The 19729-nt window shown below is 36.6% G+C and overlaps 1 protein-coding gene across 4 annotated transcripts in view; it reads right to left on the reverse strand.

Annotated features, from left to right (window-relative positions):
• RYK (receptor like tyrosine kinase) overlaps positions 1-19729 on the reverse strand; it is a 108263-nt gene that overhangs the window by 14897 nt on the left and 73637 nt on the right. For 2 of the 4 annotated variants that reach the window (XM_057737716.1, XM_057737715.1), the window contains exons 11-13: positions 8279-8411; positions 7538-7647; positions 7215-7374 (exon numbers count right to left, since the gene is read on the reverse strand). In XM_057737716.1, the coding sequence (XP_057593699.1) occupies positions 7215-7374; positions 7538-7647; positions 8279-8411 (403 nt within the window). Of the gene's footprint in view, positions 1-2899; positions 3787-5619; positions 5681-7214; positions 7375-7537; positions 7648-8278; positions 8412-19729 lie in introns of those variants that run through there. The other 2 variants (XR_009054201.1, XM_057737717.1) reach the window with 2 other exon arrangements.

Consider the following 19729-nt stretch of genomic DNA (forward strand, 5'->3'; position numbering starts at 1 on the left):
GAGACCTTAGGCCACAAGGGTCAATTAATAAATTATTTACTCATAAATAACAACTGTAGTCAAGCGAACAGATGGGATCTCTGAAGTCTGTAGGAATGAGAGTAGGAGAAAAATTAGGATTCAACATGGAAATAGAGGAGAGGACAGTGTGAGACCCTCCAAGATTCTTTTGCAAAGTTAAATACACAGCTCTCTAAGGATAAGATGAACACTGCTGCGCACACACACACATACACACCAACCTCAATTCTGTAAATATGGAACACCTACTAAAGGAAAATAATTAAGGCAGAGTTCCCTACAGCCCATTCTGGGAAAAATGACTTCTGCATAAAAATATAAGGCGACAGGTGCAATTAGGTAGATAAAAATTCTTGCTAAGTGCTATTAAGTTGATACAAATTTCTCTGGGATCCAAAGATGATCAAATTAAATGCCATAAAAGTACCTGGTGAGTTTGGACTCAGCAGGAATTCCAGACTGGCTGAAATGCAGAATGTAAGGAAATGTACAGTAGAAAATATAAAACCAAAACAAGAAGATAAGACAAAGAACAGAAGTTCTGAAAACCAAGGGGAAGGAGTCTGGATCTCTCTTTACCAATTCTTTTAATTGAGTTCACTCTGAAGATCAAAATATCATGGAGTAACATTCCTAGCAGCAGAAGCTTGAGTTCACTCAATTTTCATTAACATTAACTGAACAATTTTCACAAGTTTCCAAAACTGACGCTATGCTGTACTTGAAGTACAGGTTTTATAAGTATATACCCCTTTCTGAACATCCAATTTTAGAAGCTATACTATTCTACAAATTTAAATTTTTAAGACATATTTTCCAGGCCTTTCCAATAACCACAGCTGAAATATATATATCTATAGAATTATGTTACTTTAATAAAGCTTTACTGGAAGCACAGTGGCGGGCCAGGTCCCTAGCACACTGAGTGGAGGCAAGAACCAGGCGCCGGGTTCTAATTTATAAATTTATACAAGTGACCTTTATAGGGTTCTTTTTTAATAATTCTTCAGTGTAACCTATCAGTTAAAAATCTTAATAATCCTTTATATCTATCACTGTGGCAAATACTTTTCTATTTCAGCTAAACAAATGTACCCAGGTATACAATGACTATATATAAAATGCACTGACTGCATCAGGTATAAAATTTAGTACATGTTGCTAACTCAACTTAAAAAATCAATGATCTTTAGGAACAGAGTGTCACACATGACTGAAAAGAGACCAAATCTGTCCTAGAATCTAATATTTTATGCCTACCAAGCCATCACACATATCCACTACATATGGTACTTTCCTCCACTGTATCAGATGTTTAGACATTGCTCCATAAGAACATCGGGGCTATATGAAGGGAATATTAAACAGAATGATAAGGATAAAGAAGGGGAGGGGAGGGAGGGGAGGGAACAAGATCTGTTAAGGAAAGTATCTATTCTCAAGGAGAGCCAAATACAGAAAATATATCAAGTGCAACTACTTGATCACAAAACAGGAACTGGTCACTCTGAAAATATATTAACTGTTCCTAAAGTAAATCCATTTATTCCTCATTCCCAGGAAATATTAGAACTATTTTCATAAAACTAAACATTTTCTTAATGTTAATAATATTAAACTTTAAGTCTTTATTTCCGAAAGTAATGTCTGAATGATCTTTTCACCTCTCCAGATTTTTTCTAGTGTCTTTTAATCAATGAATTTAATATTTAAATAATAAGCCTAAGATTGTTGATGTGTAAAATGTGCAACCATAATGGAAACAAAATGAATAATGGGATTCTAAGTATTATTCTAAAATTAATAATAAAGAGATGGAATAAAATAGAAAGTTCTCTGTTCTTTTAAAAATAATCACTCTCTGAAAACCACAGTAGTTCAGAAGACCACTCTTCATGGGCATATTATGAATGTGAGTTTCTCCTACACAAGACTGTTCAGGGTTGTGACTTTCCATGGCACTGGGCAAACAGGAGCAATAAGAAGCACTCCGCGGCAAATAGAGTATCCAGATAACTTTACAGACTTCTCTCCTCCTTCTAGAGATACTCTCTAATGTTCACAAAAGAAATAATGTCAAGGAACACATTTTCATATGCCCTGCACCCTAAAAACTTAAACAATCTCCTCACTGCCATAAACCACACTGATAAGTCTAACATGGAAATCATTTCCTTGACTTGTTTTTCCTAAGAAAATGCTTTTTAAACACAATGAATACCACAGACAAGAAAACCACCATGAAAAAACTTAATTGTGCATTCCTGATTGCATTCAGTCTCTTAATAGAAGGTAGCCTCTTAGCAGAATTATGTTAGTTACTATAATTAGCTAAATAATTCAAAGAAGAGATAAATCAAGAAATCTATTTTCACATAAAGGAAAAGAAAGCCACACACACACACACACACACACACACACACACACACACAAATCTATGGCAGTACCACATCTGATGAAAACAGAATAAAAACAATATCCAGAAATTCTAAATAATGGCTACGATAATGTCATATCTTAGAATAATATTAGAGATTTATAACTAGTCAAAACTAGTTGTGCATATTTCCTAAGTTCAACAGTTAAAGGCTGATATTAACATTATAATACTCTTGACATAGTAAAATATTGAATCCTTCCAGTAAAAACTGTTAAAACACAACCCAGAAATGCAATGTATTATTTTTAAGATGGAAAACATTAATGTATTTCCAAATAAGTCAAGGAGATTTTTAACTATGAAGGAATGCAAAAATGTTAAAGTCTTTTAAAGGGCAGCAAAAATGTCCTCTCCAAGGCAGTAATATAATTTGTTAGATGCCACGTTAATAGCTAAAATATGTATTTTACACGTGCAGATATTCTGGGGGGAACGGGGTTACATCACTTATTTTGCATTTGACTCTGAATGAAGGTTTACAGCCCAGAAGTAGATTATTAAATGTAGCTTTTTAAAATCCCAACTCCATCCATAAAGGAAAAGTGGGAACAGAGCATAATAATTATGTATACACATTTTCAATACAAACGTTAAAAAGCAATTTAACATGTGTACTTTAATATAAGAATTCAAAAAATATTCAATTTCACAAAACTGAAAGGCAGGATTTTTACACTCAATAGTCTCATCACAGTCACAGGAAAGAGAACAGTATTCCCATTGCCTTCAATCTCAATTAACCAAGGCAAAAGATATTTAAGGGAAAAATACATTTTAAAGGAAATGAATTTATAAGAATCTAAAGAAGAAACATCTGAACATTTTAGGAGTTGACCATGTTAAATGTAAATCAATGTAGGTATTCTCACCATCACATTCTAAGCACAACTCAGAAGAACCTGGGTCACACAGACACTTCAAGTAAGTTTATGCCAAGACATGCTAAAAGTAGTGATGATTTTAAAGTAAACCTGTTAAGTTTCTTACCATTAAGACTACGGCGATTTTTAAAAATAAAGCCGTCAAGTGATCAAGTAGTGACAAGGTATTTGGTATGACTGCATCCTGACAGAAGGCAAGCTGTTACATAAAATAAGTGAACTGTTGCAAAATTTGTAAAATATCATAACTGTAAGACTAACTAATTCTAAGTATGATTTTGAAATATTTGCTTAACCAAGCCATGGAAGCTCTGCATGGACTTTACCAGCTAATACAGCGCAGTGGACCCAGCTGAAGAGATGCAGATCACATTGCTTAGAAACGTATTATTAACTATAGTTTCATTCGCTGAAGTGTATCATCTAATTTTCACTCTGGAGTTCCTGTGAAATATGCGATAATAAGTGTTATAAAAATAATTTCTAAAAAAATTTCCTATTACTGCTTAAATATAATTTTATATATATATAAATATAATTAATGGAATACTTACACAGAAATAAGAAAATATATTAAATTAAGCATGCATATTTTGGGGGCTTCCACTGTGCAGGCAAACAGTACTACTGGCCATCTTGCATACCCCTCTGAAATATTAGCTATCAACGTTCCTTTTTCTAAGAGAATACTCAAACAATCCCCCTATCTCTTGAAGTTAAATGGCATCCTTGTATTACAGATTGTCATCTAAGAAGTATCTTCTCTTTCTTGCCTTATAGACTAGTTTTGGGTTCACTACAACTGCTACCTCATTTCTGTTAAGGCAATTATGCTATATTTCAATGAGTAATAAAATCATAAAATCTTAAAATCAACCACTGAAGAGAATGTTAACATGCCAAAGAGATGAGTAAATTAATATTTTTAAATCAACTATCAAATGATATTTTCAAAGAAGATGTGAGCAAAGTTTCTTTTACCTTTCTGCATTCAAAAATGCTTATAGATGTAGATTTTTCTACTAAAGGGGTGGATTTGAAAACCATACAGCTCTAATTCAATCGATACTATGTTTTAGAACTATGTTCTAAAACCAAAGTTAAACTCAATTTTTTTCCCCATGAAAACAGCTTTGCTTAATGTAGAAACTTGGTAAAGAATTCCACCTACATACGGGGATATGTGTATAAAAACAGATGATTGAACTTTGTGTACCCCCCCCCCCAAAATAAATAAATTAAAAAAAAAAAAAAAAAAAAAGAATTCCACCTACAATTCAGAACTTCTGAATAAAGATTGGCAACCTGAAAAACAAGCACCTGAGGATAACTGCCCCTTACTGTCATTCAATACAGCAGCTATGTGCTGGCCTAAATCAAACTCTGCTTTCCTTCTTTTTTTAAAATATCATTTGAAAAACATAAACATCAAAAACAAAAAAAGCAACCCTTCCTTCCCCCAAAAGAAGTCCAGGTTCTCTTTAGATAACTATGTGAACTGTATAAGTTGCTTTGTGTATTTGTATTGTTTTACTTGGAATTTTAACTTCTTGACATTAATATTAGAAAACTTTTATTTTATTATCAAAGCTCTGGAAGAATGGACTAGGCTTGGTTCCCCACTACTATGCAAGCTGAACCCTCAGGGCTCCATATCTAAGAATGAGGATTTACTCCTCCCACCTCCACCCATTCTCCAACAGGGCCCATGCCTCTGGCTAGGAAAGACTGGCAACAGGAAGCAAGTTTCCATTAACCTTTGCAGCTACTCCATGAAGCAGCAAACATCCTTCTCATCATCACTCATATTCACTCTGACCATCTGACAACTGTCAGATGAGTTTTTTTTTTCCAGAGAGTAGCTGGTTTTAAATTAAGTTAAAGGAAAGTATTGTGAAGATATGCATAATGAAAGACCATTTACAGGAAAAAAGTTTAAAACCATATATGTAAACTGTTCAGTCACATCAAGTGAACACATTTTATCAAGACACTTGGTATGAAGAAAGACACAATATATCAAATAGCTAACCTAGCTTCTGAAAAAGAAGAAAAAATTAAAAGATTGTAATAACGAGAGGGTTCCTCCCTTAACAAATCATTCTCATTTCAAGTATTTTAAATTGGAATATCAGTTTTTCAGTAAGGAAATCTTAGATAATTTCAATTACTGAGTCCAGTGGATTGAATGGTGGCCTCAAAGATATGTCTATATTCTAATCCCCGAAACCTATAAATATCACCTTATATGACAAAAGACGTGATTAAGTTACGGACCTTGAGAGTAGAAAATTATCCTGGATTATGAGGTGAGTCATAAAGGCAATCATATGTATCACTGTAAGAAAGAGGTAGAGGAAGTTTTGAGAGACATACATATGGAGGATAAGGTGATATGAACATGGAGCAGAGAGGTGAAACCACAAGCCAAGGAATGCCAACAGCCACCAGAAGCTGGAAGAGGCAAGGAAGGTTTCTCCCTTAGGGTCTCTGGAGGGAGCATGGCCCTGCCTACATCTTGATTTCAAACCTATGGCTTCCAGAATTCAACTGTTAGAGAATAAATCTCTGATGTTTTACCTTCAAGGTTGCAGCAGTTTGTTACAGCAGCCACAGGACACTAATACACTGAGGAAAAGTGTGTATTAGAAGAGTAGTCCTTAAACCACACAAATGTAGTAAAAGGGTAACCATATATTATAAATAAAGTATATTGTTGAGGGCTTCCCTGGTGGCGCAGTGGTTGAGAATCTGCCTGCCAATGCAGGGTACATGGGTTCGATCCCCGGTCCAGGAAGATCCCACATGCCGCGGAGCTACTAAGCCTGTGTGCTATCACTACTAAGCCTGCACTCTAGGACCTGTGAGCCACAACTACCTGAGCCCACATGCCACAACTACTGAAGCCCGCATACCTAGAGCCCGTGCGCAGCAACAAAAGAAGCCGCCACAATGAAAAGCCCAAGCACTGCAAGGAAGAGTTGCCCCGGTTCACTGCAACTAGAGAAAACCTGTGCGCAGCAACGAAGACCCAACACAGCCAAAAAGTAATAATAATAATAAAATTAAATTAAATTTTAAAAAAGTATATTGTTGAGACACAAGATACAATGATATGGTAAGCCCAATTTTTACAGCTGAAACTTTGAAGCAAATTACTAAAAAATTTTACATGTAACACTAACAGATACTGAGTTTTACCTAATCTCTAAATATTCAGCTCTAATAATAAAGTTCAGTAAGCAAGAGACAGGGAAATGAATTAATTTTCCAAATCAAACTAAAAAGTGACAAATTAAAAACAATTAAAATGCCTGCAAAATACACACAAGTAATCATGGGCTCTGAACCTATACACCACTAAGTTTAAAGGATTCCACTATATGATCTGCTTGAATGGGCAGAACCACCCAGAAACTGACAAAAGGGAAGAGAGTGACATCTGGAGAATTATAAATTACACAGGCCATAAAACTTGGAAGAGGTTGTTCGAAAAAAACAATAAATCTTTACCATCTGACAGCCACTCAGTCATTCTGAGACTTAAATAACCTAATTTCAATATCATCACCTTTAAAACCTGGGATAGTGTCTACTTATCTCACAGCGTTAATAACCCCCTCACAGCTTATTGTCAGGATGAAATGAAATTACACACAGTGATGGTCCATGGTTTGGGTCACAGCTTATCTCCACAAACCAGCTGACAGGGAGCTAACTAAACTTGCTTTCTAAATAAAAAAATTGGGGGGAACAGTTATTAGATTTAAAAAATTGGGGGGAACAGTTATTAGATTAAAAAAATTGAAAAACATTTTCATGTTTGGAGCCTATTCTCCATTCTGTTGATATCTGGCGGTCCCAGCACTTACCACATCACTAGCACTGGAGAACTCATTATTAACCAGACTTTCAAGAGCCATCCACCGAACCGGTCTGTTTTCGTTGTCCCCCAGACAATGATAGTCCATGGGGAACAAGTCTCTGGAGAGGGCATTGTCTGTGATCTTAACTTGAAGTGTGTCATCAATGCTGAGAAGCAAAGACATGAACATCAAATACAATCAGAATACTGAAAAAAATGGACCACAGTCACTCTTAAATACAACACAATTTCCACTGTGACTCCTGGAGAGAACCCCAAATTCAGGGAGCACTAAACATCAAACGACAGTGACAAGCTAATGGCACCTACACACAGTTCCTAGCAGCCAGGTCTTTGTGGATGACTTCCCTTCTGGCCAGATAGCTCATTCCACAGGCAATCTGGATAGCCATGTGGACCAGGTCTTGTTGAGAAATTGCCTGTGGTAACAGAAAATGTTAATGTTTGCAGTTAGCACAAAAGCTTTGATAGTATTTATTTTATTCCACAATCTTATTCCATTCCAAAATACTTCTGTACATCTACACGTTAAGTTTTAAAAAGCTACTTCTCGACCAAGAATATGTTCCCATAGCTTCCTATACTTGTATCTACTACAGTCCTTATCATTCTGTAATGTAATTTACCATTTATTTCACTCTCATCTGTTAGGTAACTCTCTCCAACATCCAGCATATACAGTAGCGGCTCAATAAACATCTGTTCAATGAATGCTAAATTCTAAAGGTAACATCTCAAATGTTTATTATTCAATAATGTGTTCTTTTCTTTTACAATATTAAGCTTTTATTAGGAGCTTATCCCCCAGGGACCATTTTCAAACTAATGCAAGTTTACAGCTCTCTCTGATGTGCTCCTCTAGAGCTAGTGTACTAGTACTGAAGGCTGAGGAATGAAATTCTTCCCCACTTGTTGGAAACCCTGGTTACCAAATCATCTCCCACAATCTACACCTCCAGCTATCACCAGCTTTTTCTTTTTTTCTTCTTGGTACAACATGGACCAAATGGCTACTCAAAAATAACTGGAATGTGGGCAAATATTTCTCACCTGTGGATTATTGGCCTCTACTAATTTGCACTGCCGTAAAAACAATTTAAGATTCCCCCAATTCATGTAAGGCAATATCACCATGGGCTTTTCTCCTTCTTCTATACACACATGGGTAATAGGAAGAAGATTTCTACAAAATAATAAGAAAGCAGGAGAAACACAAGTGAAATCTGAAAGTTCGGGGGTTATTTTAAATAAAAAGTAATAAAGATAACCTAAAATAAAACAAGAAAATATCCAACTTAAAAACATATAACCATTAAAAATGTAAAATTATAAATGCTCTTTTAGACTAGACTTTAATGTTTCCCATATATCTACTTTCTTGATAGGGAAAAATTATAAACTCAGAGTTGTTTCCTATGGACTAGATTCTCTTAAGACACACTCTGGCCACACTAAATCTTTACTCTGAAGAGCAATCAGAGAGACCTAAAACATGACTTGATCATAAGCATATAATAACAGCCCATTTGGTTCATTACCACACTTAAAAAAAGAAAAAAAAAGGCCCCAATGCAAGTCTGCAGAAAAGAATATGATAATCAAGAGCTTGAAACTGTCACGAGAAGCCAAGAAGTTCTTAGTAGGTCACATGGAATTTCTAAATCCTAAATTTACCATTTATTGTCTGTGGGACCATCTCTCTTGGCCTTAGTTTCCATACCTCTAACACGGGGATCCCACCAACCATACAATACTGCTGTGATACACAAATGAAGCCAAGCATGTAGTAAAAAAACAAAAAAAAAACAAAAGCAAAAAAAAAAACTCGTTCCTTTTAAAATCTCCATGAGTTGCTCTCTCGGCCTGAGCCGCCCAAGCTGCCATGACCCAGGCAGGGCACCACTGCTCACTCACTCCCAGGGGAAGGAGCCACTACTGTACCCGCTCTCTCCCTACACACCAGCGCTTACAGACGAACAATAAAGGAAGCTCTGCTGGTCGCAGAATAATACAAAAAGCCCAAGGCAGGTAGAAGGACACTTACAGCAGAGACTCCAAGGAAACAGAAATATTATTATTAATTCTATTGATCTGGTCCATTCTGGGGTCAGTTTCAGGTTTTTTTTCTTTTCTTTTTTTTTTTTTTATTAATTACGATCTTAGTCCTAAGGGATCTACATGTTTTATAACATATTTTTTTAATTCTATTTTTTATTCTATTTTTATTTTTAGCCTTCTTATATATTTCTATTTCTAGCTAAGTTTTTTGTAGTGCTGACTGTATCTCTCCTACCTTCTTCTCATCTCTTTTATACATTTCTATTTCTTTCTTTTTCTTTTCATATTTCCAGTCACACTACATGCTTCTGTTGCCCTGTCTTCTATCCTTTTCAGTTTATTTTATCTTAATATACTTATAAGCAATATTATCGGTCTGCTCTGTTTCCTTGCTTTATTCTCCAGATGACACACTGCTTTGGTATTTATTAATAGGTTTTGTCTTTATCTTAGTTCTAAGTATAATTGTCTGATTTCATTCTGAGAATCTTCAGTCTGTCTGGTGGTACTCTTGCTCTTTATTATATTTGATGCTAGCTTTCAAAATCTCCCTGGATTTGTGTTTCTGTGTGCATGGTGGTTTTTTGTTTGTTCGTTAGTTTTTGTTTTTGTTTTGTTTTGTTTTGGTATTGAATTTCTGTTGGTTTTCTCTTTGTCTGATAGTATACTGGGGTTCTTCTGTCAGGTCTTTCTAGTGCCTTATGTTCTATTGGATTCAGTATTTGTGTGTCTTATACATGTATGTGTTTCCTTGACTTAGTATTTGTTTGACTCAACACTCTGCCATTAGTCTTGGAGAGTCTTCTTTAAGCCTCTTTATTGCCGGGCAAACAACCTCTGAAGTTGGGACTGCTATGAGAAAACAAAAAAACACCATGCAGGCAAAGGAGCAGGGAAAAAACCCACGAGACCAAATAAATGAAGAGCAAGTACGAAAACTGCCTGGAAAAGAATTCAGAGTAATGACAGTGAAGATGATACAAAATCTCGACAACAAAATACAGAAAATACAAGAAACAGTTAATAAGGACTCAGAAGAACCAAAGAGCAAACAAACAGTAATGGACAACAAAATAACTGAAATTAAAAATACTCTAGATGCTATGAACAGCAGAATAACTGAGGCAGAAGAACAAATAAGTGAGTTGGAAGATAGAATGGGGGAAATAACTGCCACAGAGCACGAAAAAGAAAAAAGAATAAAAGAATGGAAGACAGTCTCAGAGACCTTGGTGACAACATTAAGTGCACCAACATTCCAATCATAGGCATCCCAGAAGAAGAAGAAAAAAAGAAAGGGTCTGAGAAAATATTTGAAAAGGTTATAGTGGAAAACTTCCCCAACATGGGAAAGGAAATAAATAACCAAGTCCAAGAATCACAGAGAGTCCCATACAGAATAAACCCAAGCAGAAATACACCGAGGCACATACTAATCAAACTAATGAAAATTAAACACAAAGGAAAAATATTAAAAGCAGCAAGTGAAAAGCAACAAATAATGTATAAGGGAAAACCCATAAGGATAACAGCTGATCTTTCTGCAGAAACTCTGCAGGCCAGAAGGGAATGGCAGGATATACTGAAAGTCCTGAAAGAGAGAAACCTAGAGCCAAGAATACTCTACCTAGCAAGAATCTCATTCAGATTACACAGAGAAATCAAAAGCTTTACAGACAAGCAAAAGTAAACAGAATTCAGCACCACCAAATCAGCCTTACAATTGCTAAAGGAACTTTTCTAAGCAGGAAACACAAGAGAAGGAAAAGACCTACAAAAACATACCCAAAACAATTAAGAAAATGGTAATCGTATCAGTCCCTCCCATTAGGAAGCACACAGGAGGCTCCTAGATAGCTTCCTCCACAAGAGGGCAGACAGCACAATCAAGCAGTATCAGCAGTATTCCATCTTGTGGAACTGACAACCACAGCCAAACAGAGAAAATGAAAAAGCAGAGGACTTTGTACCAGATGAAGGGACAGGATAAAGCCCCAGAAAAATAACTAAATGAAGAGGAGATAGGCACCCTTACAGAAAAAGAATTCAGAATAACGATAATGAAGATGATCCAGGACTTTGAAAAAAGACCGGATGCAAAGATCAAAAAGTTTACCAAAGACCTAGAAGAATTAAAGAGCAAACAAACAGAGATATGCAACACAATAACGGAAATGAAAAATACACTAGAAGGAACCAGCAGCAGATTAACTGAGGCAGAAGGGCAAATAAGTGACCTGGAAGACAGAATGGTGATCATCACTGATGCAGAAAAGAATAAAGAAAAAAGAATGAAAAGAACTGAAGACAGCCTAAGAGACCTCTGGGACAATGTTAAACTCACCAACATTCGCATTATAGGGGTCCCAGAAGGAGATGAGAGAGAGAAAGGACCCAAGAAAATATTGGAAGAGATCACAGTTGAAAACTTCCCTAATATGGGAAAGGAAATAGCTACCCAAGTCCAGGAAGCGCAGAGAGTCCCAGGCAGGATAAATCCAAGGAGCAACACACCAAGACATATATTAGTCAAGCTGACAAAAATTAAAGACAGAGAAATGTTATTAAAAGCAACAAGGGAAAAACAACAAATAACATACAAGGGAACTCCCATAAGGGTAACAACTGATTTCTCAGCAGAAACTCTGCAAGCCAGAAGGGAGTGGCATGATATATTTCAAGTGATGAAAGGGAAGAACTTACAACCTAGAATACTCTACCCAGCAAGGATCTCATTCAGATTCCAGGGAGAAATCAAAAGCTTTACAGACAAGCAACAGCTAAGAGAATTCAGCACCACCAAACCAGCCCTACAACAAATGCTAAAGGAACTTCTCTAAGCGGGAAACAGAAAAGAAGAAAAGGACCTACAAAAACAAGAGCAAAACAATTAAGGAAACGGTAATAGGAACATACATATCAACAATTACCTTGAATGTAAATGGACTAACTGCACCACCAGAAGACACAGACTGGCTGAATGTATACAAAAACAAGACCCATATATATGCTGTCTGCAAGAGACCCACTTCAGACCTAGGGACACATACAGACGGAAAGTGAGGGGATGGAAAAAGATATTCCATGCAAATGAAAATCAAAAGAAAGCTGCAGTAGCAATACTCATAACAGATAAAATAGACTTTAAAATAAAAAATGTTACAAGAGACAAGAAAGGACATTACATAAAAATCAAGGGATCCATCCAAGAAGAGGAGATAACAATTATAAATATATATGCACCCAATATAGGAGCACCTCAATACATAAGGCAAATGCTAACAACTATGAAAGAAGAAATCCAAGGCAGAAATAGAGACACAGGTGTAGAGAACAAACACATGGACACCAAGTGGGGAAAGCAGGGAGGGTTGGGGGGGAATGAATTGGGAGACTGGGATACCAAACTGTACACTCTAAAGATACGCTGTTTATTGTCTGCTAAAAAAAAAAGAAAATGGTAATCGGGACACACATGTCAATAATCACCTTAAATGTCAATGGATTAAATGCTCCAACCAAAAGACACAGACTGGCTGAATGGATACAAAAACAAGACCCTTCTATCTGCTGCCTACAAGAAACCCACTTCAGACCAAGGGACACATAAAGACTGAAAGTAAAGGGATGCAAAAAGATATTCCATGCAAATGGAAGTCACAAGAAAGCTGGAGGAGCAATACTCATATCAGACAAATCAGACTTTCAAGTAAAGACTATTACAGGAGACGAGGAAGGTCACTACATAATGATCAAGGGATCCATCCAAGAAGAACATATAACAATTGTAAATATCTATACACCCAACATAGGAGCACCTCAATACATAAGGCAAATGCTAACACCCATAAAAGGGGACATCGACAGTAACACAATAATAGCTGGAGACTTTAACACCCCGTCAGATCATCCAAACAGAAAACAAATAAGGACACACAAGCTTTAAATGACACATTAGATCATCTCGACTTAATTGATATTTATAGGGCATTCCATCCAAAAACAACAGAATACACTTTCTTCTCAAGTGCACACAGAACATTTCCCAGGATAGATCACATTGGGGCACAAATCAAGCCCTGGTAAATTCAAGAAAATTGAAATCATATCAAGCATCTTCTCTGACCACAACTCCATGAGACTAGATATCAATTATAGGAAAACAACTGTAAAAAATACAAACACATGGAGGCTAAACAATATGCTATTAAACAACCAAGAAATCAAAGAGGAAATTGAAAAATATCTAGAAACAAATGACAATGAAAACACAAAAACCCAAAACCTACAGGATGCAGCAAAAGCAGTTCTAAGAGGGAAGATTATAGCAATACAGTCCTACCTTAAGAAACAAGAAAAATATCAAATAAACCACCTAACCTTACACCTAAAACAATTAGAAAAAGAAGAACAAAGAAACCCCAAAGTGAGCAGAAGGAAAGAAATCAGAAAGATCAGATCAGAAACAAATGAAAAAGAAATGAAGGAAACAATAGCAAAGATTAATGAAACTAAAAGCTGCTTCTTTGAGAAGACAAACAAAATTGATAAACCATTAGCCAGACTCATCAGGAAAAACAGGGAGAAGACACAAATCAACAAAATTAGAAATGAAAAAGGAGAAGTAACAATGGACACCACAGAAATACAAGATCATGAGAGACTACTACAAGCAGCTATATGCCAATAAATTGGATAACCTGGAAGAAATGGATACATTCTTAGAAAAATACAATCTTCCAAGACTGAACCAGGAAGAGATAGAAACTATGAACAGACCAATCACAAGTATGGAAATTGAGACTGTGATTAAAAATCTCCCAACAAACAAAAGCCCAGGGCCAGATGGCTTCACAGGCAAATTCTACCAAACATTTAGAGAAGAGCTAACACCTATCCTTCTCAAACTCTTCCAAAATATAGCAGAAGGAGGAACACTCCCGACTCATTCTACAAGGCCACCATCACCCTGACACCAAAACCAGGCAAAGATGTCACAAAAAAAGAAAATGACAGGCCAATATCACTGATGAATATAGATGCAAAAATCCTCAACAAAATACTAGCTAACAGAATCCAACAGCACATTAAAAGGATCATACACCATGATCAAGTGGGGTTTATCCCTGGGATGCAAGGATTCTTCAATATACACAAATCAATCAACGTGATACATCATATCAACAAACTGAACGATAAAAATCATATGATAATCTAATAGATGCAGAAAAGGCTTTTGACAAAATTCAACATCCATTTATGATAAAAACTCTCCAGAAAATGGCCACAGAAGGAAATTACCTCAACATAATAAAAGCCATATATGAGAAACCAACAGCCAACATCGTTCTAAATGGGGAAAAACTGAAAGAATTCCCTCTCAGAACAGGAAAAAGACAAGGATGTCCACTCTCACTATTATTATTCAACATAGTTATGGAAGTTTTAGCCACAGCAATCAGAGAAGAAAAAGAAATAAAAGGAATCCAAATTGGAAAAGAAGGAGTACAATTGTCACTCTTTGCAGATGACATGATGTTATACATAAAAAACCCCAGAGGACTGGGGCAGGGAGGGTGGGGGGGACTCGAGGGGGGGGCGTCAAGGAAGGGAGGGAATATGGGGATATGTGTATAAAAACAGTTGACTGAACCTGGTGTACCCCCAAAAGAAAATAAAAAAAAAAAAAAAAAAAAAAACCCTAAAAATGCTACCAGAAAACTGCTAGCACTAATTGATGAATTTAGTAAAGTAGCAGGATACAAAATTGATGGACAGAAATCTCTTGCATTCCTATACACTAACAATAGAAGAGCAGAAAGAGAAATTAAGGAAACTCTCCCATTCACCACTGTAACAAAAAGAATAAAATACCTAGGAATAAACCTGCCTAAGGAGGCAAAAGACCTATACTCAGAAAACTATAAGACACTGATGAAAGAAATCAAAGACGACACAAACAGATGGAGAGACACACCATGTTCTTGGATTGGAAGAATCAACATTGTGAAAATGACTGTACTACCCAAAGCAATTTACAGATTCAACACAATGCCTATCAAATTACCAATGGCATTTTTCACAGAACTAGAACAAGAAATGTTATGATTTGTATGGAAACACAAAAGACCCCGAATAGCCAAAGCAATCTTGAGAAGGAAAGATGGAGTTGGTGGAATTAGGCTTCCTGACTTCAAACTATACTACAAGGCCACAGTGATCGAGACAGTATGGTACTGGCACAAAAATAGAAAGGAAGATCAATGGAATAGAATAGAGAACCCAGTGGTAAACCCAAGCACATAGGGGCACCTTATCTTTGACAAAGGAGGCAAGAATATACAATGGAAAAAAGACAGCATCTTCAAGAAGTGGTGCTGGGAAAATTGAACAGCAACATGTAAAAGAACGAAATGAGAACATTTCCTAACACCACACAGAAAAATAAACTCAAAATGGATTAAAGACCTAAATGTAAGGCCAGACACTATAAAACTCCTAGAGCAAAACATAGGCAGAAAACTCTATGACATCCATCAAAGCAGGATCCTTTTTGACTCACCTCCTAGAATAATGGAAATAAAATCAAGAATAAACAAATGGGACCTCATGAAACTTAAAAGCTTTTGCACAGCGAAAAAAATCATAAACAAGACAAGAAGACAACCCTCAGAATGGGAGAAAATACCTGCCAACGAAGCAACTGACAAAGGATTAATCTCTAAAATATACAAGCAGCTCATGCAACTTAATATCAAAAAAGCAAATAACCCAATCCACAAATGGGTGGAAGACCTAAATAGACACTTCTCCAAAGAAGACAAACAGATGGCGAACAAACACATGAAAAGATACTGAACATCACTAATCATTAGAGAAATGCAAGTCAAAGCCACAATGAAGTATCACCTCACACCAGTCAGAATGGCCATCATCAAAAAATCTAAACAACAAATGCTGGAGAGGGTGTGGAGAAAAGAGAACTCTCCTGCACTGTTGGTGGGAATATAAGTTGGTACAGCTATTATGGAAAACAGTTTGGAGGTTCCTTAAAAAACTAAAAATAGAACTACCATATGATCCAGTAATCCCACTACTGGGCATATATCCAGAGAAAACCATAATCCAAAAACAAACATGTACCGTAATGTTTATTGCAGCACTATTTCCAATAGCCAGGACATGGAAGCAACCTAAATGCCCATCAACAAACGAATGGATAAAGAAGATGTGGCACATAAATACAATGGAACACTACTCAGCTATAAAAAGGAATGAAATGGAGCTATATGTAATGAGGTGGATAGACCTAGAGTCTGTCATACAGAGTGAAGTAAGCCAGAAAGAGAAAAACAAATTGTATGCTAACTCATATACATGGAATCTATTAAAAAAAAAAATGGTACTGATGAACCCAGTGACGGCAAGAATAAGGATGCAGAGAATGGACTGGAGGACACAGGGTTGGGGATGCGGGGGGTGAAGGGGAAGCTGGGATGAAGTGAGAGAGTAGCACAGACATATATATACTACCAATTGTAAAATAGATAGCTAGTGGGAAGTTATTGTATAACAAAGGGAGATCAACTCGATGATGCGTGATACCTTAGAGGGCCGGGATGGGGAGGGTGGGGGGGAGTCGTGGGAGGGAGGGGATATTGGGATATGTGTATAAATATAGTTGATTAACTTTGGTGTACCTCATAAGCTGGTACAAGAGTATAAAGCAATTATATTCCAAAAAAGAGCTTAAAATAAAATAAATAAAATAAAATAAAATAAATAGAATAAAATTTCCATGGCACACACAAATACTTTCATCCTATTGCCTAATGACATCTGTTCCACTGGTACCGGGAAATAACTGTTAATTTTTCCCAAGGTTATGTACCTTTTTACATAATTACCTCATTTCCCCCACTAAGCTGAAAATTCCTAGACGGCAAAAACTAAAGTGAACTTTTTTACATCCGATGCTTTATATTCTGTGCCACAGAAATAAACATTTAATAAATATCTGATAAGTAACACCAAACAACAACCTTAGAGACATTCCTCCTCAACTTCGAAAATGCTGCCTCTAAGGATATTACTAAGGAAACATTAAACATAAGATAGCTACATGAACAAGGATAGTTAATGAAGTATTACTAGTAAAAAGCTGCAAACAACATGATTGTCCAAAAGTATGGAAGCACAGCCAAATAACAGGATAGTATATAACAAAGAGTCACAAAGGGATGTTACGAGAATATGAGTAAAAGCTTACTTATGTGAATTTTGTATCTTGCTTTCCTATATGTTTCCAGGATAATTACAAATATGGTGGAAAGAATAATACAACTCCACACAGAAGTACGCCAAAAGTTGTCTTTGAGTTGTGAGACTTTAGGTCATTTCTACCTTGCTTTTCTGTATTTCCTAAGTTGTCTCAATTGAGTACGTTTCTCTTTTAAAATCATAGTCACACAATTCTGGCCTAACAGTGTACAAGTGAAAGCGGTGGGCCCCGCCCCTGCTGTGCAGGAGTTACTAACAGGGAAAGCACTGACCCTGAGGAGTCGGGAAAATGAGGACTCAGAGATCACTAAACCTGTATGTGGTAACCTGTCTGTAAGGCTTCTGACTGCATTACAGCCTAAGCATGGCAGTGATGATTAGTCCCACTTTACAGGTGAAGGAATCCATGAAGGGGGAAGGGGGTAAGAAATCTGCCAAGGACAAAAAGCAAGCACATGAAAGAAAAAACTCAAATCGTCATCTGATTCTAAAACCCTGTGTTTTCCCCTGGATCACTGTTGGATATTCCCTCTGAGGGGAGTAAGACAGAGCCTCTTTTCACAGCAAGTCCCACAAGTACTAACATGACTACAGGAGGATGGAGGGAAGGGGAACTGGAGGAAGGTGGTCAAAAGGTAAACTTCCAGTTATAAGATAAATAAGTACTAGGGATATAATGTACAACCTGATGACTATAGCTAACACTGCTGTATGACATACAGAAAAGTGGTTAAGAGAGTAAATACTGAGAGCTCTCATCACAAGGAGAAATTTTTTTTTCTTTCTTTCCCTTTCATTGTTTCTATATGAGAAGATGGATGTTAGCTGAAGCTACTGTGGTAATCATTTCACAATATATGTAAATCAAATCATCATGCTGTATGTTTTAAACTTAAACAGTGAAGTATGTCAATTATTCGTCAATAAAAGTGGGAAAAAATGACTACAGCAGGTGCGCACTCAGGTTTAACTGAACCTACCATGATTTCAGGGGTAATGTGAAGAGCTGCCCAATCTCTTCAACCCTCCAAAAATTATTTCTCTGCTCCTTTCCTCATGACTGAAATTCACTGAGCAGAATTAAAGGCATTTGACCCAAACACAGTAAGTCTGTTGGACAACAAATCATTTATTTTATCACCAGATGATTAAAAGCCCTCTGGGAGAAGTAACAAGCTGCAAGAAAATGTTGCAAAGAACAAGTGGCTGCTCTTCATTCTGCCCAGTTTATAAAGGAAAGGAAGGTAAAGAGGAAGGTCTGAGATCTGTAAGGAGAGTGGATGAGAGCAGAAGCAGGTGCTATATAGGAAAGGCAGGTTCGGTGGGTAGTTGAGGTCCAGTTCTCAGTCTTGCCAGGCGTGCCTGCAGAATGAGAGCCATGAGACATTCAGCAAAGTGCCCATCATCAGTCACCCTTGGGCCAATGGAGAGTCAAACTACAGGCAGAGAGAGCTCAAGAGTTCTTTTTATGAAGCACTTCTGATAGAATTTAAATAGACTGATAGCTATATTTTATTTATACAGCTATTTTAACTTATAATAAAAACTACTCTCACAAATTCCAGTGGGAAAAGGAGTGAAAAGAATGAATTTCAAGATGCTTTACAATATTTCAACACTTTACAACTCCTAATCATGGAATGTTAAAACATAAAGTAAACATGATAAATTACACACCAAAACTAGTTCTAAAAAAAAGGTAAAATCCCAACCAGATGTCACTTCTGGCTGAGTGTATTGAGTTTGCTTCATAAATGCTATAATATGATCAGTGAAGATCATAATTTTTTTTTTAACCCGCACGCCTAGCAGTGTTCCAAGTGCAAAACGGGCACTTAATGAATGAGAACATATGCATACACACAGCCATGAACAGTCTAGACATCAGGGGTCAAAAAGAAACTTGTTGTAGGCCCTAGTCCCCTTAAAAATGAAATAAATTGTTACAGTGAGTAAAAAAAACCATATACTTTCAACATACTGACAATGTGTTTTGCTCATTAAAAACCAGGCGTCCTGGTATCACTTTATGACCAGGAAGAACAATTAACCAGGATCAAACCATGACCTGCCTTTAGAAGACATTCACTAATTACCGAATATGCAGAAACTAATAACCCTAATTCAGTAAGTCATCCCATTCCACCACCTAAGGGTATCCTG

Source organism: Hippopotamus amphibius, chromosome 6 (assembly GCF_030028045.1).
Source record: "Hippopotamus amphibius kiboko isolate mHipAmp2 chromosome 6, mHipAmp2.hap2, whole genome shotgun sequence".
Lineage (NCBI taxonomy): Eukaryota > Metazoa > Chordata > Mammalia > Artiodactyla > Hippopotamidae > Hippopotamus > Hippopotamus amphibius.